Source organism: Poecilia latipinna, unplaced genomic scaffold, assembly GCF_001443285.1.
Source record: "Poecilia latipinna isolate Pla-1442-1.1 unplaced genomic scaffold, P_latipinna-1.0 Scaffold52, whole genome shotgun sequence".
NCBI lineage: Eukaryota > Metazoa > Chordata > Actinopteri > Cyprinodontiformes > Poeciliidae > Poecilia > Poecilia latipinna.
Window position 1 is genome coordinate 53,375 of NW_015112668.1, and position 24,702 is coordinate 78,076.

At 38.0% G+C, this 24,702-nt stretch overlaps 2 protein-coding genes across 2 annotated transcripts; both read right to left on the reverse strand.

The window, feature by feature from the left end:
- Positions 1 to 7,156: 7,156 nt before the first annotated feature.
- On the reverse strand, positions 7,157 to 17,903 carry nfil3-4 (nuclear factor, interleukin 3 regulated, member 4). The gene is made up of 2 exons (XM_015051569.1): positions 17,133 to 17,903; positions 7,157 to 8,574 (listed from the first exon to the last, which is right to left on the reverse strand). The coding sequence occupies exon 2, from the start codon at positions 8,541 to 8,543 to the stop codon at positions 7,806 to 7,808; it is 738 nt and encodes a 245-aa protein (XP_014907055.1). The 5' UTR covers positions 8,544 to 8,574; positions 17,133 to 17,903; the 3' UTR covers positions 7,157 to 7,805.
- Positions 17,904 to 19,973: 2,070 nt separating this feature from the next.
- On the reverse strand, positions 19,974 to 22,340 carry LOC106959150 (uncharacterized). The gene is made up of 2 exons (XM_015051518.1): positions 22,027 to 22,340; positions 19,974 to 21,516 (listed from the first exon to the last, which is right to left on the reverse strand). The coding sequence occupies exon 2, from the start codon at positions 21,510 to 21,512 to the stop codon at positions 20,451 to 20,453; it is 1,062 nt and encodes a 353-aa protein (XP_014907004.1). The 5' UTR covers positions 21,513 to 21,516; positions 22,027 to 22,340; the 3' UTR covers positions 19,974 to 20,450.
- Between the last annotated feature and the right edge of the window lie 2,362 nt (positions 22,341 to 24,702).

The window sequence follows — 24,702 nt, forward strand, 5'->3', positions numbered from 1 at the left end:
ACTGTTGCTTTTTAATACTGCATGTTACATCCATAGAATAGAAAATAAACCAAAAAAATTACACAAGGGTATATTTTTGTGAACAAAACTTTCAGTTCTGATTTCTAGATCTCCTCTGAGGTCCTATTTGAGTAGGAGGAGGACAAATCTAAAAGCTTTTAAAAATAGTTGATGTAAACATGCATTTCTGACAAAAAGCTAAAAGGCCAACTTAAGAATCGTAGTTGATTGGTTACCTCAGCTTGTATTATGGTGCGACAGAAGAACCTGCAGGATCTTTGAGATCACAAATCTGGTGAGTTATTTACACACATCATGCACCCCAATGGATTTGGGGCTTTGATGAAATGACTCAAACCAGTTTGAAGGATACAGATTAAATATTTTTCTAATATAAGAATTGGGTTCACATGTTTAAAGTTTTTTTTTTTTTTTTCTTGTCATACTTACTGAGGTGTACATTTGGTCAACTATCCCTAAAAAAATTACTCTTTCACCGCATGCTTTTTGTAGTCATCCACAAGGTTCTGGCATAACGTTTGGGTATTTCACCACTCCTAGCAATATCAATATCCTAGCAATACCAATATCAATTCATAACTGGTGTTATGAATTGATATTGGCTGATTTTGTGGAATAAATCAGAGATAAGGTCACAACCTTTCCACAAGCCTGACATGAATTCATCATTATCAATGCTGAAATCCAACATGACATGTAGGCATTGTTGTCCTGTAAAAAAAAACAAACAAAAAAAACGCATCTGTCTAATTTTCAATTATCTGGTGTTGACTGAGATCAAGTCGGAACATTTGGAGGCAGTCCTCATTCTTTACTCTCTTTTTCTTAAGGTACGTTACCAGGTACCATAAATAGACCCATGGCATGATGCTACCATTCGAATGATTCAAATCAAGAATTTGACTTTTTCAACCAATTCTGATGGAAAAAATAATGAGATATTCAGCAGCACTTGTGCTAAGAGCTTGAGATACGACTCACTACTCAAGATTTAATTTTATGGTGTTTCTTAATGTCCACATATGGACACATTCTCACACTGGAGAGAGTTCAGTTCTGCTTTGTCTTATTTTTCTTCTTTTTTTTTTCCTACAGATTGTCTGACATTTTCCTCAAGAAACTCCTCCACTGCCTGATACATGAAATCATGTATGGAAATCCACAATGAATTATTTTGTTTTCACCCATTCAGAAAGGCCCAAACATATTATGGTAATGATTTGGATTGAGGTTGTTCCAACACAAGCAATTTCGTTTTCCATCTCCTCATATGTTAATAAAGATATCACTATAAATATTTTATCAAGTTTTATCAGGTTTCCGTTTTACTGCAGAACGGGATGGATGTCTAAAGGTTCCAGCTCACATACTAAATATTTTAATGATATGAAACATGTGGCTGGAAAAGAAAAAAATAATAATTTATCCTTTCTGCTTGTATTGCTAATTCCTCAGACCCGTGCATGTCAGCAAACATGGCAAAGTTGGCCTCTGCTAAATGAAGAATCTTTTTTTACCTTTGCATATGTAAAAACAGGAAACGGCCCAGACAAAAATCCTCATCACGTCTCTTTTTAAATACACATGGATGCTATTTCAGTCCAAATAAAGACGCGTAACCTACTAAAAAGACTTTGAGTTGAGCCTGAGATGACCCTTTCTCCTCAGGGCACACGTAGTTCCAACTGAAGGGGGAAAAAACAAGTGTGTGACAAACTTCAAACGCCTGCGCTCTGGGGGTCGGGCACTGACACTTTGGCCACTCTGTTGGTGTTTATTGCTCTGACACTCCCCACACTTATGTCCACAAAAACGGCAAAGAGTGACTCATTGAATGACATGTCCTCACCTCAGAGGAGACTGTGCGTAAAGGGCTTTCGCACCTTTGATGTCACAAATATCGTCTGACTTTTTGATGCACGCCTTGCGTGTTTGTTACAGTAATGAAATGTTCGCATTAGCAGTTTGCACAGAGGAATGAAGAAATGAAAAGGTTCTATTGCTGTGTTTTTGCATGTTGTGCATTACCTGCACAGAAGTGAAAGCGTTTGTTATCACAGTCAGGTTCTGTTGTCACAATTTACGCCGGCAGATGCGTCAGCAAAGATTGTGACTTATCGATTGCTGCACTCATCATGAGAAAAAGAAAAATGATCATCAGGTGACTCAGAAACGTAGAAATCCCTGTTGTGACACTTTAACAATTCACCTTTTTACAGACAGGGGCAATGCATGAGTCGAGTCTTCATTTATTTCCCAAAAGCAACAGTCAGAAAAGTAGATAAATGTGAATCAGTGCATGAAAGCATGAAATGCTGTTGTTTGCAGCACTAAAACCGGCATGTGAACTGTTCGACTGCATATTGAAGATTTTGTGTTTTCATGGGGAGGAAATCAAGGCGCAATCTTGTTCAAGATGGAAAATGTTCATTCTGTTTTTATTTGACGTCTTTGAGGCAGAAAATTGTATTTATTAAGTAACTTCGGTGCATGTCAAACTCCCTCCTACGTTTGCATGTGTTAACTGCAGCCAGCTTGCAGAGGTGGGGGTCTTTGAAGAGGAATTAACGCCTTATGCACCAACATCTCAGTCTGCACAGCAATGGGAAGATGTGTCACCTACGAGGCCTTCTTTACTGGCATTCGTGTGAAATTACGTCACTGATCAAATTAGTCCGCTGAATATGATTCTATACAATAACCCCCAACACACGACGCGGGTAAGAGTGGCAAAATGTGCAGCAGCCTTATTCTTGAGTGCCTCTGTCATTTGGTTGTAAGAGGAAATGATGTCAGATTGCACTTTAACACAGAGATGCTGAACTTCTGCTTCACCAGAGCTATTTTTGGTGCAATGCTGGGAACATTGATTGGGTGAAAAAGATGATATAACGTGTTGCGTGCACACGTACATGCGTGTATGTTTGTGTGTGTGCAGAGTTATTACACATATTGTGTTACCATGGTGTTGAAATGCGGTGGCCTAAATGGGATTGTTGTGGTTAGCAGTTGCTGAAGAGAAAAGAAAAAAAGAATCATCTACAGAGAATGCTCGAGCTTCATTTTGTCTGCTCTCGTTCAGTCGGATTAAATTCAGATATGTTATTTAGGCCCACAAATCCAATTGAACTGATGAATATTACAAAACCTGCAAAATAATAATTATTATTTTCAGTATATCCTCATGCATTAGTTTTAAATCTTGTTAACATTTTCAAGCCCTGGATTACATCAGTTAAAACCCCATGGCACAGTTACTCAGGTTTGCCTTAGTTTCATTTTGACTAAAAGGTAAAGGTGTCAGTATGACTCATGTCTCTTGTAATTTTTCTCTTTCATTCGTCACTTCATCTGACAGGTGGTTTGATTCCTTTTTCTCACCACTCCTAGTTAAAATGGTTAAAAGGTGAAAATTATCTTCATTCATACACACTGAAAGTATTCACATTTAATGGTGACAGAAATTATGAAGAAATTATGAAGTGACAGGAAAATAATACTGGTTTTAATATATATATACATATATATATTATTTGGTTTTTTTTACAAATAAAAATCTGACAGGTGTGGCAACCAGCTGCATTGCTTTGTAGAACCACCATTACTATTATTACAGCTGCAAGTCTAGCTAAAGCTCAATCATGTACAAAGAGGAGTGACCGTCAATTTTCAAATCTTGGTCAATTTACTGGTTTTATAAAAAAAAAAAAATTATGAAACTCATTACCAACAGAATGCAAGAAAATAACAGAACTTGGTGCTTTAAACGGTGCATTCACACCAGCCCTGTTTTGTTCACTTTTATCAAGCTGTAGTACGTTTGAAAAGAAAGTCTGGTTTGTGTTTGAGAGGTGTGAATGTGCAATCAAACTCTGGTCTGCCTAAAAACGTAGGTCTTGATGTGAATACCAAGCGGACCGGAGACCGCTCCAAAAGCAGGACGTGAACTACAGCGCAAGGCATTCTGGGTAAAGACAACCAATACAAACAAGCAAGTGTTTGGATCTACATTGCTACCAATATTTATTTTCTATACTTTGACATTGACTTATGTCATTTCTTATAATTTCTATGTTTTTTTTTTCTGTTTTGTTTTTTTGGTTTTGTTTTTTCACTGGTTGTAACATTTTAAACCTCTATCCTTTTTAATCTGTTTTAATCCTGGAAGTCAAAACAACAACAACGAAAGAAGATAAATGGTTTGATATAAACTCTTGCATTGAAGCTCATTAACCTGATCAAATCGTTTGTGGCCTCCAATGCGTCCAAATCAAATCTGAGCAGCTCTCATGCCTGCTGAATAAAGGTTTTCCCAGAACATCATGTGCCTCTGCCATGTTGAACACACTGTCTTTAAGGTATTAGTTTCTTATCACTGTACTTTGAATGAACCATTCTAACACGTGAATATGCTTTGATATAAACTAGCTCTCAAACCTTTATTGTCTCTAAGTGGCCTGTATTCTGCCGTTAGCGCTGTCTTCCAATCAAGTCTGTCCAGTTTCCATGACGGATGAAGAGAGACTTCCCACGGTTTGATGCTCTCACGGAGATGCTGAATTCAGGACATCCATCTACAGATACCACTTAGCATGTAAACCATGCTAAGTGGTTTACATGGTTCAGTTTTGGGCTTCACTACCCGGAGCATCTTCTTCCACATATTTGCTCCCATTCCCTGCATGGCTTGGGCCAAACTGAAAACAGGACTTGGTTCTGATTTTTCTGCCATCAACAACCTTCGTCATGCAGCTCTTCCATGAAAGCCATTTTTGCTTAAATGGAAAGCAAAACGTGTGATGTTTCACATTAGCAAACCATCAAAACACATGAAAGTATAATCATGAGTTGTTTCCTGGACTATTCATTTTGTGCTCTGACTAATACAGTTGAAACCTGTTTCATCACTTGCTGTTATTAGAAATAGGGTGAATATAAAAGTGAGAGTCCACCTCTACCAGTTACAGTAAATGCGGCTGAATTATTCAACGGTTGCTTGCCAATGGCAACATTTAAACACATTGTGGGGTGAGATTATTTTATGCCGTGTGCATTTGTTATTAGGGTTAGAGTTGCTTTCAAATGTAGGAAGTTGAGTTGGAGCTAAATTAATTATACTATTTGAAAAGCAGAAGAAGGTTAAGTTTAATTGGCTGTTTTGGAAAATACTGCTTGATTAAGAGTTAATAAATAATCAGTTTCCATGGCGGCACAGATATGTGTTTGAGTGTTACAGATGTGCCTCCAAATAACAAACAGTCTGCTTATGATTTCCTAACCGTAGAATATTAGATTTTCAAAGCAGAGCCTAAGATTCACTGATAAATGTGAATTATTAATAAAACATGGGCAAAAGTAAATAAGTTACATCAAAGGTGAAGTGATACAATGTGAAACACTGTTCAAGTCTCGACTTTATCACTGTGTGAAAGAAGATCTATGTTACAAATGAAAAAAATAATTTAGATAGAAATAATAACAACTAGTCAAGAAACTATCACATTATGTGCATCGCGCTAGCATATCTAAGCTTAACATTTAAACTTCCCCCAGTGACACAAACAAACGTTAAGAATGAAACTGTTGATATAATAATTTACTACACTGTGTAGAGCCAGATTTTTACCCCGACTCATTGCCATCACAGAGCAGCAGCGGGGCTGGTGAAACAATCCTAGTCAATACAGACGCTTAAATATTCAATTGACAATAAAGAAAATGTATTAGCTTTGATTAGAGGTGAGACTTCTGTGATGTGTTTTGAATTTATTACAGTATTTCTTAAATCTCTTACACATAATATTTTCTGTTTCAGTCATATTCTGTTCTTTATCTGCTGCTTCGTGTTTCATTTAGGGTGAAACAACCAATCAGAACCAGGAGAAGGCTCTTAGCACTGTCAACCACCCTCGTGTACGCGCTTCTCACACTCTCCCATTATCTCTCTCTCTGCCCAGCCCAGTTATCATGCCAGATAACAGTTTTCCTGTAATGAGAGGTTGTTTCTCCGCCACTAGCACATTGAGCAGCGTACACATGAGCATGATTGACAGTGCGAAGCCTTTCCTCACAGTTCTGGTTGGGTGGTTCTGACTGGGAGTGGTGGATTTCTGAGCAGAACCACAGGCAGGAGGCAGAGGAGCTCGATTTTGTCTCAGATTATCTCTCTCATGTTATACTGTCATAACATAAGTGACAGTTTTAAGAAATCGTTTGTGTTTCTATAAAAGTTACCCACTGTTGTTTTAAGGAACAGATAGGGACAAAAAAAAAAAACAAACAAAAAAACTTGATGGCATTTTTTTTTTCTTTCTTTTTTACAGCACATAAATCGGTCCAATTCAAAAGACATCCCACAACGAAGTGGCTTATAAATTATATTTAACAATCAAAACTATTACAGCTAATGATGCATTGAATTTATGACCACATTTTAAAACAGATTTACCCTACAGAGCGTTTTCCTAAAGTAGGCTCGTGTCCTCCAGTTGGCTCTGAGTCTCTGTGTGTAATTGAGCCAGTAGGACGGACTGCTTGCCTGGCCAGGAACAACGTTGCTATCAGCAGTGTCAGGGTGAGAGCCAACAACCTGCTGCTTTCTGAGCTGCTGACGACTTAAAGCATTCAGCCAAGAGACAGGATAGCTAAAGGAGAGGGCCATCGCTCCTTCTGCTGTTTCAATGTTTTGGTCTTTGGTAGGTCAGGCTGCCATTATTAACACTCAGGTAAGACACTTCTAAAGCTGTCTCTGCTTAAGCAGTGGCTTAACAGCTCAACTTTCTGTTGGCGTGCTTAGAAATATAACTAGCTCCTTAAGCAAAGATATGTTTTGCTAGTATTCCCTGTGAGTATGGACCACACCGTAATCCTCATGTATCAAAGCACATTTTACAATCGGTATGATGTAAAAGTCTATTTTTCCAAGAAACTGAGTTTTTGTTTTTGTCAGCTTTAAGTCGTGTTCATCAAAAATGACAGAATAAACCCTGGAAATGCATCACAAAACTACTATATATATTAGTTGTAATCATTAAAATAAATTACATGAGATGATATACCAGGTTACTGAGATGAATCTGTGTTCATAAAGAAAATCAGCAGAATTTGGACAGTTATCAAACGACGAGTGTATGTATTTCACAGTTTTAAACGTCATTTATTTAAATCTTTACAGCACAAGGTCATTCCTGTTCGTATCTTAATACTAAAACATTCAAACGCACTGTGGTAAAGGGGTTTGAAAAGAAGGCTAAATGTGCCCACACAAGAAAACCAAAGCTGTCAGTCATCATATTTTATTGTTTACAACCAAGAACACACCGCTGCTGTCAGTTTTGATCAACCTTTAGACATGTCAGATACGCTAACGCTGAAGCTACGTGGATAAATTTGGCCAGCTGATAGTTCCTTTAGATGGTTCACGGCTTATTTTATGCTGTGATGTGCAGTTATGGTATGTCTCGAACCACAACTATTTATAAAGACATTTTTAAATCTAAAGCACGTACAGACTGCAAAGCTGAAGATGCATGATGAGCATACCTTAACATTTACACACTTTTGGGAGGCATTATGTAGTGTGAATTGGCTTTTTCTTGAATCAGGAGAACATACTGGATCACACACTGCTGGATATGTTGAATGCTGTTACACCAAGGCTGCTGTTCTGTTTCAGCTTGGAGAAATTGGTCCGGTTTTTTTGGCAACATTTCAAATGACAGAAATTTTAAATAAACTCGGTGACAAGTAGATGCAACAGAAGTGAAATACTCCCTTGGTTCTTGTCAGTCGGAGATGTATTGTCTTAGTGGAGAACTTTTGTCTTTCCTTGTGCTCGTTCTGTGATGTGGGACGGATCGGTACAGAACCCCGGGTACTTGCTGCTCCTCTTCTTCGTCAGAAGTGGCTCTGGTGGGGTAGGGCTTCGGGAGAGGAGCCCCAGGACAGGCAGGATAGGGTGGCAGCAGATTTCGAGGAAGAACAAGAGGTGCTAGGACACCAGATCCACTCGTGCCCGATCCGTTTAGGTAAGAATAGCCCCTCATTGTGTGGAGGGCATATGCAGGGATTAAAAATGGATAAGAAGACTGGTGATTGGCCACAGAGGAAGAGTCTCTGGTGCTCCAGTAGGGATTCCCCTGCAGGGATTGGTTATAGGTGCTGGGTTGGACGCTGCTGTGGGAGTGGTGCTGCAGTTGGTTGCTTTGGCGACCTGTGTATGCCGTGGACTGAGCCAGGCCAAAATGTAGCTTGATGGCCATCAATTCAGCACTAAGCCTGGTGTTTTCTTCTTTCAGAGCCATGAGGTGAGACTCCAGCGCATAGTCATTTAACTTCCTCTTCTCCCGTGACCGCTTGGCTGCCTCGTTGTTCTTGCGACGCTTCTCCCAATAGAGGGCGTCCTTCTTTTCCTCAGGTATGAATTCCCTCTTGCGGCGAGGTCCTTTACGCACCGGGTCACTTTCAACGTGGAAAACGGTGCTGTCTTCACCTCTTTGGAAAGGGAGGGAAAGGGACTCCATGCTTAATGTAAAAGAAACACAAAGAAATGACCTAAAATAAAAGAAAAAAAAGAAATAATTACTTGCAGAGATGCACAAATTTGTCACAAAAAAATCCTAGAGAGCTACGTGATAGAAATGTCAAAGTAAGCTGGCGCTCTGGGTAAGCCCCTATGTCGGCCCTCCTCCCACAAACCGCACCCAGTCCCGTGACAAAGTCTTTTCTGCAGAAAACAGTAACTTTACCTTTTTAACTTGACAAAATGGGAACTGAAAACAATTTGTCTAATCGAAGACGGTCTTGTGTCAGAAAAAAGATATACACATAATATGACAAATAAAGATATACCTCAAATTTCAAATATTGATATTGCTGAATATGACAATGCTTTTGTACTCACTGACTTTTAATACAGTAAGATATTAATTTGTTGAGTTTCTTTTATGATATTTATTTTTGCTTTTCTTTTATCTGTGTTGTGTTTGTGTTTTGTTTTAAGTTGGAGTTATTATTGTTTGTTGTTCTAAAATGCGTTATATCACTAAATTCAATTATTTATAGAAGGGAATATTGTATTTCTGTTTTGGTTTCCTGCAGATTGCAATTGCAGACTTGGGAATCCTGATAAAAAATTGTGCAATAATGACATTATTATATATTCTGTTACATTGTAGTTAGTTAATAATAATAAAAGAAACACTTTTATTTTCCTCAAATCTTTGTCCTGTATTTTCGTCATAATCATAATCAACTAACTGAAGTCAAATAATCAATGATAATTATTCAGTGACATATCAATAAAAAGCATTGTATCGGTTTTGGTATTGGCGATTCTAGCCCTGTATTTACTTGGTATCGGATCAACACCAAAATTCCCAGTGTCGCACACCCTTAATTAAAATGTCATGATCAACTTTCTGTAGAACCAAAGCTGATGTTTTTGACAGAGGAGATTTTCAAACAATTTAAAACAGATCAGTCTCTGTGCTGTAATGTGGTCAAAAAAAGGTGGGAAGATTAAAGGTTTTGGTATTTAAAAAAGTAAATTTAAACAGAAACTGCCTTCTCAGTTACTTTTTGTCAAAATTCCTATCATGTCTCTGTAAAGACATTTTATTGAAGACATTTGTTTATTTGATTTTTTAAAATTTTCTTGCTTGAGAGGAACATTGTGCATTCATGGCTATTTTGAACAGCACAAATGTCTGTGGACCCAATTACAGCTGAGGCTGATTTCCATTGTTTGTCCCCCTGCCAGGTGTGCCATCTGGCCTCGGCTGAATAACTTAATGTTAAAAAGAACAAACAAGGAAGATGACAGATAAAGGAAGAAAACATCAAGACATTTTATGCTATCTAGAAAATAGAATAAAGACAATACTCCAAGCTACCTGTCAAGTTCCATAGATAAACTTCACATACACACAATACCACAATTTTACAAAGTATATTGTAACCAAACCTCCCATAAAAACAAATACACACAGACAAACACACGCACTATGCACACAAAGTAAGTTTTACTGACTATGTTCCCATATTTGGGTGGACACAAGCCACATCTTCAGCTGGTTTTTAAAATAATTATCAGTCGGACTTTCCCTGGCATCAATAACCGACAGACATGTTTCAACACTCACCACCCATGGCTGACAGAGCTGTCTGACCAAACTGTGATAATATTGTTCTCTATGACAATCTGCTGAAAGCTCTGATAATTCTCTACTCATGGAAATTATCCAGTACTTTGTTTATCATGCCTCCCCCATGAGATCATCAACATTTAAGAAACTAAGCTTAGGAAGAATTTTACAAAAACTAAGAAATTGATAAGAGATTATAAAATACCTTCAGTGCCCTCTTATATTTTAACTTTGTGCATTTTAGTGCAGAAATACATGCAATCGACCAGCTGCTTGAACAATAATCTATGTGCACCAAAATTATTGAGTGTGAGAATGACCTCATTGCGTTTAGGTGCAGGATTATGCACCTGAAGTTGGAGGTGTCGGCATATCTTAGATTTAGAACTACAGCACAATAAACTACAGATGCGATTATGCAGAAAAAGCTCTTTGGTTTTGCTGAAATCAAGATTATGAATCAGATTCAAGCTTCAGAATCTGCAGCAGTATTTTCCCACAGCATGCACAACACAAATGTCTACCTCTTACTGACGAGTCACACAAATAAACAACAGAAAATAAAAAGATCAGTTCATTTGAATGCTGCAGTTAGTGGTACGCCACCATGTCCATATTAAAAACCACCACTGTGTCTCGTAATGTTGTAACAGACATTGGTAAATAAAATAAAAAAGAATTCATATTTTTATAGACAAAACCTTAATAGGTTGAGAAAATAAACTCACCATGAATTTAGAAGTGTACTGCGGTTTATCTTCTAATTCAATTAATTCCACAGAATCTCATTCTACAAAAACCTTCAAAACTGTGCATGCTTATTCTTAAAGTAGAACAGAGCTGACGTTTTTTCAGCTCATAACACCTACCACCACTACGGAGGTGCAATCGCTGTACCTAAGCTTTGTCACTCAAAATCAGCCTCTTCTGCTACCCTGACCCATTCTCACCTCCTACCTGTCTAGACCACTTGAAAAAATGTGACAGGAAACAGAAACTACTTCTTTCCTTACTTCTACGTTCCAAGTGTCAAAGGTTTATCGTAATTTGGGCTGCATCACTTGTGCCCAACATTAAAGTTGGCGTTATTCTAAAGAAGTAATTAAAGCATTTTAGGATTGTTGAAGCGCGTCACGCCTTCAAACCTGAAACAAAACATTTGCGAGATGCAAAGGTCGCATCACGTGGTGAAACAATTATAAAAGGTTGCATGGGATTAACATATTGTAAGAGACGTTTATTACTCCACAACATCAGCTGGTGAACAAAAGGGGTCAGGTTGACCTTAAGAAGAAAATAATACCAATTTCTGGCAAATTCTTGGTCATTAACATAAATTCACGTGTGGCTTCGAGGGAAACCTTGCAAGATGAATAGATATGTTAAAACCACAGCATTCACACTCCCTTGCGTGCGATCACATACAAGTTTCTTCATACAACACCGTTACACATGTATCTTTTAGCCTATCTGCTTTTCTCACACCTTTATACTTATAAAGCCATTTCAATCTAACATCATGGTCTCATCTTATGCTTGCAGCTAAATGTGACACCTCTTGATGGAAGCTGTCACTCAGGATGTCACACATAGGCGCTCTCTTGGGAAGAAAGCATAGCAAAGTGCTACTTCAAATTGAAAGGCAGTGTTTATTTTCAAACTACGTTTTTCTTAAAATTATTTCAGCTTTGCTTTCTTGGCCGTTTTGCTCACCTTCTTGTTGTGAATTTGCATGCAAGTGTAACGCAGTGGCAGATGCATCAAAGCTCAGAGTTTAAAAGGGGCCCAGTCAAGCACCTTGTGTGTGGTAGCGAGAAAACACATCGGGTTAAAAATATTCAAACCTATGCCCAGCAACACTGCATACCCTGTGTGTGTGAGATACTGCACACCTGCATACACACTACTTGTGTGGGGCACTGACTGTTGTATATTTAAAAAGCAGCAACAGGAAAAGCGAGAACAATAATCACTCAGGGAGACACAGATGAAGAGAATAGAGAAAAAAAAAGGGTTCCTGAGTGAAATCTCTCTTGAGGTCGAGCCTGCTCACCACCCCTGCTGCACCTGTTTCTTATTGACTAATTATAGCCAGCCTGCTTTTTAGTAAGGAACTTTCAAACTTCTTCTTTTGGCGTCTATCCGTTTTCATGCAGTCCGCCATCTGTTGTTGTGTTGCTCTGCGAGCTGCCAGTCGTTGCTAAAATAACCTCTCATAGAAAAGCATTAGTCCCTCTCTTTGAAACGACTCTTCACCTAATTACGCCCTGTGTGCGTTTGTTTTAAACCGTCATCGGTAAAATTCAAGTGAATCACTCCACGCAGCTCGACCTCAATGATTTGTTCCCTTCGTTTACGGGCATCGCTGGCAACGGCTAATAGCGTTTATCCACAAATGTTATGTCTATGAATTATTTCCTTGGTTTGTAAAGTTTTCATATTTCAGATGTATTCAAGTCCCGAGTGGGCAATTAATGTAACAGCAAATAGGTGGATATAAAAAGACATTAAAAAAAAACTAATAGATAAGGTTTCAAAAGTTAACAAGTAAAAAAAAGAACAATCAAACATACCAAAAAGACATCAAGTATAAAACAATATATAAATGGAAGAGTGCAGCAATGTATATCATTGTCGACTGACGGTTGCTACAAACATCAATGATATATGAAATGGATTCAACCAGCAGTCAGGGATGAGTCCTCTATCTACCTTGTCCTGGATTAAAAAAGAAAAACTGCCACAGGAACAAAGGAATACATGTTCCTTGTACATGTACATGTTGCTTTTCATGCAGAGACGTCGGAGCCAAAGGCAGAAACTGGAACTTTAAAGGGTGAGAGCGGTCAGCCAGACCGACTACAGTTTTCCTGATGATCTATTAAACACTTCTATAAATGTGCATTATCCAACTCCTAAGATCTTATTACGTTACTCTCCTAAGTGCATTTTTGACCTAATACTAACATCTCCAAATCAACAGAGGAGAGAAAATGTCAGCACAGATTGAATATATGATCTATAATGTAGGGTAAAAAGGGGCCTGACAGAGGAGCCTTGAGGAAACCTGTATGTAATCTTTGTTTTTCAGTTTCATTTTTCAGGCCTGTTTTTCAGTTTACACAAAATATTCCAACAAAACAGGGGTTTTTTTGTTGTGTGTAAAAGCTTAATGCCACTTATTTTACATTCAGATTTATCTTACAAGTAGAAAAAAAACAGCTGTCCTTGATAGTAACTTTTTTATAGCTCTTAAACCAGTCAGAGTTTGTTGTTGTTATTACAGGATGACTAATTATTTTTTAAATCTATTTTACAAACTAATTATCTTATATGCTAACTGGACATTCTTAATTTGTCTTAAACACTGCAGCTTCCTTGGTACTAACCATGAAAACTTTGCCACATGCGCCCACACACTCAAAGTTCATAAACAGACACAAACGGCCTTCACTATAAAATGATGATGAAATGATGACATAGTTGCTAAACAAAATTTTGCTCAAAAAATCGCAAGAGATGAAATTTGGAAAAAATAAACTGAATGGCATACCATGCAAAGAGAAAGAATTCATTTAATAAAGTTTAATCTAATTTGTAGCAACACGTACAGCGTGTCCAAAGCAAACCAGATGAAGAGTATTGTGATTACGCCGATGGTGAAACACAGAGAGGGTACCGTCATGCTGTGGGATAAATATTCTGTAAAACTGGCAGGAAGGCTCACTTAATTAAGTAGAAGCATGAAATACGGCAAACATAAAACTTTTAACTTACGAAGATTAAAGTCAAGTCAGTTTATCAAATCTGGCTTAAAGTACAAGAAGAGTTTTGAATCTACTTTTAAAGACATTTAGACAAGAGGCCCATCACTGATCCACAGGGAATGCGCTCCGTTTCATCGGACCACAAATGCCAGCTTCCCCTGATGACGGCAAACGGGTAAAACGAACAACCTGAACGCCTGAGTAAGCTACATAGCATAAATACAACCCTGATGGCGCAGTGCTCGCCCCCTCCTCTGTCTTTCTTATTCCAGGCTGCTGTGGACGGCTATTTCCTGCTGGGTGGGTTTAGGCTTTCTTACGGTTTCTGCTCTTCTCATCTTTATCTTCATTAAGTATTTAATGACAGGGACTGTGGGTACAACTTAAGGGGAAGACTGAATTTCAAAATATGTGGCTTCCAAACAACTACGAAAAGATTTTGTATTACTGCAGCTGGGGCCAAACAATGGAGCGTAGGGCTGAGTATGGAACTAAAACAATGTCCAAACATCAACCAGTCTAAAAAATAAATAAAAGCTATGTTACTTATGTTGTGCAGGGAAGAAGGGAATTAACACAAATATGAGTTTTTTCCTTACTTCCTTCTGTGTTACTATTATTTTTATTGGTAGTTTATTACTGTTATCTTATTAACACTGTTATCATAATTTTTCTTCCTCTCTGCTTTTCTAAACTTTATTTTTTCTTATATAACAGATTAAGAAGAATGTACAGGTGTACAATGGCAAGGAGTTGGTAATTTTTCTGATGCTGTATGTCCGGTTGTTATTTACAATTATTATTATTATTATTATTATTATTATTATTATTATTATTATTATTATTATTATTATTATTATTATTATTATTATTATTATTATCAGTAGATTTTCTTGTCTTGTTATGAGTTAGTTTGTTGGCTCTTTAGCACAGTATATTGAACAGGCACATGATATTATTACAAGGTTTTATTTTTTTATTTATTTTTTACTTTTTTGATAAATATTGAGTTGGTAGGTAATATATTTCATTAAATTGAGATAAGGGGTAGTAAATATGTGTTCATTTCTTCCTGGTCCTCTTCAAATGGAAAAATGGTGGTAAACAAATTATGATATTCTCTGTTATGTATGCACGTCTTCCCTGTTTGTTTTCTTGTTTTTAAAAACCTGTTTGACATAAATAAATCAATTCAAATTGATTTCATTTAACACATTTTTCACGAATACCTACTCCACAGTACTGCCCCCATGGTCAGGCTTTGCTGTTAAAATCCACTGTTATTTTTTTTCCTCTGGTTGCTCAACAGGGACTCATTGTTGAATTTAGATGAAGGAACGACTACACACACAGACAGACAGACACACACACACACACACACACACACACACACACACACACACACACACACACACACACACACACACACACATACACACCTGTCCATACTCAGGAATCCATACAAATCATCCAAAAGGTTATAGGTCATACGAACAGCTTCATATTTAACAAGAGCAACTTGCCCACTTTGATGCTAGATGCAGACCTAAAACCAATCAAACAATTTTTATGCCATGTCTAGATATTTTTTATTTTTAGAGCAAAGCTGCATGTAGTCAAACAGATTATCTATGTGGCATGCTTGATTATGGTGACATGATGTGAAAAGAAAGCTTTAGGTAACTTTTGGATTGTTTCAGAAAAGGCTTAACTGCAACTTGTGAAGCAGGTACAAAGTTCGCTTTTGAGTAAGTTCCGCATTTTTATCAGTAAATAAACGCAAAAGCTTCTTTTTTACTTTTACATGCATTATTCATAAACTATAAGAGCTAAATAAAATTCAAAAGTATTCTGAAACAGTACAAAATAAAGAACACTTAAGGGGTTGAACACTAAATATTTATGTTTGCCAATCAGGAAGACAGAGTAGGTTTAACATTTGCTAAATTCAGTTTTATTGTCAGAATAGATAGGAAATTAAGACCACACATGTGGATATCAGTAAAAGTACTTTATGAATCACTGACAAACCGTAGGAGTTGAGATTTCCTATTTTAAAACTTTTTTTTTTTTTTTTTTATCTATAACGCTGTCACATTGAGACGAGCCTTTCTGCAGGGTCTTACATAACGGATGTGCCACTGAAGCGCAAAAATATATTAACAACATGTAAATGTTGCAGCTTCCTGCTTATTGCATTGCAATACTGTAAATGCCATCTTGTCTAAGTCACTGATTTTCATCTTTTTCTTTATTTTACTGCATTCCAGAGTTGAACGTTTAGACTTCATAAGGAAGTGCATTTGAAAACGTCGCACAGACTAATTTAATTTGGTGATCAGGAATCAGTACTTGTTTAATACACCTCAAACAATGTCACATTTAAAAAAAAATTTGACTGCTCTACATGCAGCAGCGAGTTAATTAATCAGGAAATAAATGCACTATCCACTACACTGATGCAATAATTAATACGCTTTCAGCAGTCATTTGTTAACTCTTTAATCAATCATTTATTCACACACTATTGTATAGTCAATTAAATTACTACTACATTGACATTGTTTTCACTTTTTTTTATCACTACATGAAACAATATAAGGGAAATTTTGCAGACGGAGATTATGTTTTGTTCAAATTCAAACGATCGTCACCGAATGCATCTGAAAGATCCACTCTGTACCGTTATAAAAGTTTTGTAAAAATTATTACATTCTTCTAGGCACTTTTCGAGAAAGTTGGTAAAAAAACAAAAAAAAACAAAAACAGGTTAAATAATTCAAAACCAAACAAAACGTCTCTGTGTTATTGTTTTATTTACTTAAAAACAAACACGTCGCTTATGCGTAATCTTTTTTTGTTAAGCGCAGAGACACTTCCTTTCTTGAGAGCACTTGAATAATGAATAGTCACTTCTATGTAATACATTAACATAAGAAAATCCATTTTTATTTTGAAGATCCAGCGTTATGAGTAACTTGACCCACTTAAAACCACTTTTGACTGAACATGAAAAAGAAATAATTTTCAATTCGCTGAGCTGACTCGGGTTTTCTCACCTTGTGTCAATATAGTGAGATGCAATCACCACTATTTAATGCTCACAAACACATAAAAACATCTGATTATTTAGTCACTGACACTTTAACCATTTCCTTCCCCAAATGTGTGCCTTACATGAGCAGAACAGTGGCCTTACCTTCAGACTCCAAACTCCAGTGAGCCCAAGCTGCTGGTGAACCCGTGGCAGAGTCGTGGTCTCGCTAAGCATGAAAGTCTAAGTTAGACCCCCTAACTCTGCTGGTGAAACTCTAGCTCTCAGGTGAAAACGCTCATGAGAACCTGAGGGGATATCGCAGCCGCTCGCTTCTCACCTCTGTCTTTGCTTTCTCTCTGCCTTTGTCTTGTTTTCCTGTATTTAAGTCTGCCTGTCCACCTCTGTTGTCAAATGAAAAGCAACTGACTCCCCCCTTGATCATAAATGTGTTGTGGTATCAGTGGCTTGCCAACACATGGGGGTCTTCCCTCTGCAACACTGCTGCTGATTTTCAGATACAGTTCATGTATTGTAAGAGAAAACTGCATGAGTTCAATATTACGTTACTCTTCAGATAAGCACGTTGTCTCATCGCTCTGTGAAGTACAGCTGCGTTCATGTTAATTTAGAAGCTCTGTCTGATAACTTCACACTTCAGATTCTGACCTGATTCGTCTCTCTTTTAAAATAAAAACCTTTAGAGTCGTGTCAGATGCAGCAGTAAAAGAGACAGTGTGGGGAACAAACCACAGGACTGACTTACTGAAGCACAATGGGGAGGAGAGAAAAAAAATCTTAAGCGACGCTTTTTTACAGTAGTTTTAAATATCTTGTAAGCCTCAGATTCACCGAAAATACAGAAGTCGTAGGGAGTTATCAGCGAAGATGACAGTACATGTTTGCAAGTTTGCTTCTGCTTTTCGCAGCACACTTTGCTTACTTTAGAGGCTCAGCTGTGACAAGAGGACAACTCGCTGCAGAAGCTAGAGGTTTAACACTTTGAACATGTAGTGACCTTAGTCTTTCATTCTCTCCTTATATCCATGTATAGACAGTACTGCAGGTTTCACGTGAAATTCAACTTGCTAATAATGTAAACAATCATTTGGCATGGAGACGGTTCATTGTTTTGGTTGTTTCAGACTTAAGATTTAGGATGAAATGAAACTTATAGATATGGAAGAACAACAATCTGTAAAATCCGTTCTCGTTTTCTCTTTTATGTAGACTGTGCACAGTGATAATACTTAGAAAATAACTCAAACCAAAGGATAACCATGATAGTGAATCTAAGTGAGGTATTAGAGGAGCTAAAATAATAAATACTTTCATAAAACATATTTTTCAGTTTCAATCTTTTAGCAAATTATAGTTAGAGGATTGAAACTCTATGGCTTGTACATAGATGTTATGTGAGAAAATTACATTTGTAATTTTTGTAATTTCAAATGGAACATGTTGCTTCAAGAAGTTTGGGAATTTGACTCAGATTATTCAAATTAGTTCCATTCATTTATCTTCAAACCTAAATGAGTCTGGAAATGTAAAAACCATGGTACTGAAAACTCAAGTGGTTTAATCATTAGCTTTGCAACGCTTCCATAGTAGTAAGATTGTCACAGGACGATCAGCTTGTCACTATTTGTGTTGGAGCGCCCTCTGCTGGAATTTTCGTCGCTATTTCATGCCAAAGTTGGATTCCGCAGAAAGTGATCGATGATTAATGTCAATAAGTTGTTTTTGGACCTTCCTTTTCTTGTCATATTTAATTTAGAAACTAATGAAATGCTTTGATGCTATGCAGTGTTTTGAGAAAATAGATTAACTTTCCCAAAACAGCAACGAAAAATCATGTTAGCAAAAAGTACTTTAAGTTCATTTTATGACGTATACTTCAGTATAAGCATAGCAAGCATGAAGTGTACTAGAAAATCTACTAATTTAACAATTCTTTCCACTAAATTGAGACATTTTTTAAATGTATAAAAATGTATACTTTAAGTTTACTGCTATAAGATTTTTTTTTAAGCTTACCAAGTTATGCATTCAAGTACACTCGTCTTGTGTGCTAGATGTGTTTCACATTTTACTTTACATGATTTGCATTCAGTCACCAAAATGTGTTCTTGTTGAAACTTAACCAGAACTCCATCAAGTCAAAAGTCCTGTGCATATTTTAAGACAATTAAATTATTACACATACTGTTTACTGTAAACCTTTAACCTCCAGCACATATGACCTCAAACATGTAAGTTTATAACGGGATGCCTCAAATCAAACCTCGCTGCGTGGAGAAAAACACGTTCTGCAACCCTGAACGTTATTACATAATGGACCAAGACATTTTAAGTATCAGTAATTTGTGGGAAAAATGATTAAAAAGTTGCCAATGGTACAAATGCAAACTTTAGGATTAAAGTACAGGGTAAGTCTTAGACTTCTTTTCGTGCTTTTCAGTGTAAGCCAAGTGTTCTTCAGTAAATAAAATATCATTTATGAAAGCAAACTTCAAGTACACTACCTCGTTTTTTGGTATAAAATAAGCTTACTTGTAAATACACTTGAATAAACTACCTTTTTTCAATGCCATACGATGAAGATACAAACACAAGATCCCAACTTAGGGGCGGAGAGTTTAATTCTCATTAGATAGATGTTCATATTAAAATTCAACATGATCATGTTAGAAATGGAAAGAAATGACATTGCTTCATTTTTTCTTTTCTTTTTTGTTTTAATTTTTTTTTTCATTGTCGTCACTTTCTTTTCTCACTAGTTACTACAATATCTGAGTTTTTGATGGCTTAATTGCGTTTCCCTGGTTACATGAGGAAAGTTATTACCCAGGGGTGGAAGGTTTGATCGTTAAACTGTTGGGCTGAACGGTTGAGGGTTTGGTTTTCCAGTGAATCAAATCGTGCGGGGGAAACACGCAGTGGGGATAAAGGGGAACACCAACAAACATCCAGTTTCGCTGGCGCAATATAGCGAAGTTTTTTGGGTTTTTTTTTCCTCACCACAGAAAAAAGGGTTAATAAAATAAAATGAAATATAAATAAATCAAATAACCCCTCTACAAGCAAATGAAGCGACAATTTTTCATTTTAATTCAACCAAAACAGATCAGAATGCCTCATGTTTATTTTAATTGATGTTATAAATCGGTTGTGTAAAATTGAATAGCACCGGAACAGGAGCGCAAAGGGTAACATAAATCCATGAAACCTGAGAAAATCAGAGCTAATGTGTTTTTTTATCTTAGAGAAACATGCACACACTAAATCTTTCAATGTAGTACAGTATCCCGTACGGGAATTTGTGCACCGGAAACCGGAAAATATTCATGCCGGTTGTCTTTGTCGCTTTTAAATCTTTTTTTTTTTTTTTTTTTTTTTTTTTTTTTTTTTTTTTTTTTTTTTTTTTTTTTTGTCAAGTTGAGCTGCAGGTATCCACTCTTACTGCAGCATCCTGGGTGTCTCTCATTGCTCCGTGTTGAGTCGGCTCATGAATCCCTTCTGGAGTTGTTCCTGCACGCGGACGCTGTGGCCCTGCCTCCCGTGTATGTGACCGGGCCGGCCGGGGTAGACGCTGGGCCTCTGCAGGTATGAGGAGCGCCACATCGCCGGGTGGTTGAGACTGGGTACTACCCAGTTCTGGTGCGGATATGGGACGGTGGGGGCATGGTGGAGTGGGTCGAAAGGGGGCAGAAGCGATGCCAAGGCGGAGAGTGGCTGGGGAGGAGCGACGGTAGAAATGGAGACGTCGTTGCTGCTGGAGGTGACCTGTCGCTGGGCGTCTGCGTCCCCCTCCGCTGGCCTGCAGACCCCCGCAGGTCCTCCATGGGAGAGGACTCTGGCGCCTGGCAGAGGCACGGGGCCTTGTGCGACAAAGTAATGATGACTTAGTGGGTTAAAAACGGGGCTAAAACAAGGAATCTTGCCCTCTAAGGGGTGCACCACTGTTTCTTGTTGCCTCACAACAGAAACAGCAGATGAGCTGCTCCCATCATTGCGCCAGAGTCCCGCCTGTAGAAAGGCAGGAGTGTGCGGAGACAAAGACAGAGTGGAAGCTAGCACGGATGTAGAGGATGCTGCACAGGAAGGAACAGCTTTGCCTTGTTCCAAACTCAGGTTAGTGTGGTACTGCAGGTTAAGGACCTGAGCCCGCAGCTGGGCGTTCTCCTCACTCAGGGCCAGCAGCTGGCCCTCCATCAGCAGGTCATTGATCTTCCGCTTCTCCCGGGACCGCTTGGCTGCCTCGTTGTTCTTGCGCCTCTTATCCCAGTAGGTGGCATCTTTCTTATCGGCGGGGATCATCTCCCTCTTGCGGCGTCTTATGGGACTCAGGTGACTTCGACATGCCCGCAAACGCACCAGGCGTCGTGCCAGCAGCGAGGGCCGCGTCACGGGGACCAGCCCCGGGTCCGGACCGGACTCCAGGAATCGGCTGCTCTCCACCGAAGAGGAGGAGGAAGAGGAGGAGGAGGAGGGCTGACAGGAGTCAGCCGACTCAGACACTTTAGGGCTCTTCGTGGTGAACATGGCGCTGATGGAGTTGAAGGAAAAATAGTCATTCACAGAGATTGTAAACAACTCCACTTTCTAATAGAGGAATAAGTGGTTCATAGCTTAAAATAAGCATTTCCAAGCATTTCCTCTAAAATTACAATTTAAGCAAAAAAAAAAAACGATTAGAAAACACAAACACACTTAATGATTTTTTAAAAATCATAATAAATTTATTTATTTTTGAATTGTGTTTGCATCTGGCTGTTCTGTAAGACCCTCATACTGTCCAACTTGAGATATTCATTTTCAACTAGGACAGTGAACGCACCATAACGCCAGTGAACCTGACCATTTCCTCCGATTTATTTTTCAATAAAAGACAACCAATGTCTTTTTTTTAATTATTATTATTATTTTTTTTAAGATACCTAAAACAACATAATGGTTCTATTTAAACATCCCGACAAAATCAGACTTGGTTAACTCTATTAAGAGTCTAAGAAGCACACCTGAATCTGAATATCGGACAATTTTCAGAGACACTGACCTGAACCAGAGGATGGCACCTGGAGGATGATTTGGACCGATCGAGTTTCAAGAAGTCTGGAGTACTTTCCCGCGCGCACACACACACACGCACACACACACACGCACACACACACACGCGCGCGCGCGCGCGCAGCGTCATACACAGTAGTCCACTTTGATAAGAAACTTCACTTTTTAAAACGACTTTATGGGTGCTGCGTGAACGCTCCGGAGAGAGTTGCGCCTGTAACTCTTCAGACTCGAGCGCAGCTGCGAAACACTCCGCTGCTGCTGCTGCGCATTCAGCCTCCCTGTGCGAGGCCAGCCAATCACGTCGTGTCACCACGCTGCCTGTGCGCATACTTCGCTGTGGGAGCCGATCAGGGAAGTATACGGTTGCGCTGTGGCCACGATTAAAGCAACAAGTGATGCTGAAATGAGTCTGGATGGATCGTTGTCCTAGTTATTGTTCTTGTAAAGTTGTTGGCCACCGATGGGTTTTTTTTTTCTTTGTCATTATCTTCTTTTTTTTTTTTTTTTTGCATATTAATGGGTCTGCGTTAAAAAAAAATTATGAAATAATGTGACAAGTTATAGTTCACTTGAAGGGAATCTTTAATGCTCTCATGCACTTCACTGTTGGTATGCTGAAACTTTAGGTTTTTATTTTTAAAATTGTATTTAAGATTGAATTCAGCGCCCAGCGTCCCTGCAAGGATAAGTATAGTATGGAGTTCAGAAAACAGAATGTAATACGATGCGATTATTTCAAAGCAAATAAAAAGAAAAAGTCCCAGTATAATGTATCTCCTATGTAGGGAACAAAAATCTGAAAAAAGAAAAAAAAAAAATCTAAATGTTGATGCTATGTTGAAATGACAGATGGACAAGTCCGTATAATTTTACTTTGAATTAAACTAAGACAAGCAGTAGCTTCTCTGATTGGTGCACATTTTTGATTGACCTAAAACAATATGCTACATTTCTTGCTGTCGGTTACATCATCTACAGCAGGAGCGTCACACTCATTTTTATTTTGGGCCATATCAAAAATGTGAATGTTCTTAAAGGGCCGTTTGTGTCAGAATATATTGATAAAACCAATTAGACTGTTAAAATATCAATAAATAGCTATTTCACCAGGATTTTGTGATTGTTTTAGTGGCGTTTTTTTTCTTTTTTGCAAACAAAATCACAGATTTTGTGGCACCAATTTAGAAATGTCTGTAAGAAATTTTTATGATNTGACNTTACATGTGACTTTTTTTATTACTGGCCGTATCAATTTCAGACTATAACTTAACATCCGGTAAGACTGAGGCAGCAATCACTTAAACTCCGTGTTTTTGACCAATTTTGAGAAAATTTGCGGTAAAGTTAGAAAAAATGTGGAGATTTATTGATATTGTGTGGATTTTGCAGATTTGTGAAAAACTGAAAGGACTTATTGATGTAATTTGGAGTCTAGATGGGCCACATAAAAAGCTACAGCGAGCCAGATTTGGCCCCCGGGCCTTGTGTTTGACACATGTGATCTACACTGCATGTAAGCATGCAGCCATTCTTAATATTGACCTTTGCAAAATTGTTGAGTTTGAACAGATTGACATCTTGGCACTATTCAGCAACAACTCGTAAAGTTCTTTAATAAATAGATCAACATAAAATAGAGCATATTTTATACAAGAAACAAAAGACATACACTGTTTTTTAACTATTTTTCCTCAAGGAATTTTTATAAAACAGTGACAAAGACAGACACTGTTGTGAAGATTAAAATAGGGTTAGGTAATAAAACAAAATCCCAAGCTTTGGACGGCTCATGGATCACTGTTTAATATGTTAAATGAAAAGCAATGCCAGTAATGACTTGCAGTTATAAAGGCAGTGAAAAGTTCTTCTAACATCTCCCCTCACAGTGGGCCGAATGTAAGTGATTGCCACATTTTTCCCGTTTTTGTTCAGACATTTTTGAAAACCTTCCATCCTTTTTTCTTAGACTTCACAGTTAGATGTTGCTTTGTGTTTGTTAGCTCCAAATCAAATGTATTACAGACTGTGGGTGTCAAGTGGATACTTTTCCATGCAACTTTCCATGGTTCCATGTCAATATGTAAAGCAGTTGTTAGCAAGCATCATGTTTTCAGTAGTGTAGGTGTTCGCCACTAAACTATATGCACACTGGCAGTGATAGCTAGCTTTCCAGCAGTGTGTTTCATTTCTGTACTGTTTGCATTGCTACAAGATGCCCACAAGATGATTCTCGGTCCATTGCTTGCAAGGTACTTTCATCATCTAGTACAGGATCCATAACTTCATCACTTCCATCCCTCATAACTTCTCATCATTTCATGTGTAAAGTTTCACACTTTGCAAAAATAATAGGTTAAAGCACGTATTTTTGTTTTTTTTTTTTGTTTTTTTTACGTTTTAACAATTTTGACTGCTGTAAAACAAAATATATTTAAACTGAGGTCCTCCATCACCTCTGGCTTAAAAAAAACACACCCTTTCCCCTCCTAGTGCCATAACTGCAGTAAACAATGCCACTAAAATTGAAAACCACAATGCATTGTCCCAGCTCTGTCTTGTGCCGTTTACACTGAATCTTGTGGTATTACGAGCTTGGGGGCTGTCCAGATCATGTGGGAGGGGGAGGGGGGACGTTGCAGGGAGTGTTGGGGTTGGTTGGCTG

Coding starts and splice junctions, on each gene's coding strand:
- nfil3-4 (XM_015051569.1), bottom strand. CDS start 8,543: ATGGAGTCCCTTTCCCTCCCTTTCCAAAGAGGTGAAGACAGCACCGTT.
- LOC106959150 (XM_015051518.1), bottom strand. CDS start 21,512: ATGTTCACCACGAAGAGCCCTAAAGTGTCTGAGTCGGCTGACTCCTGT.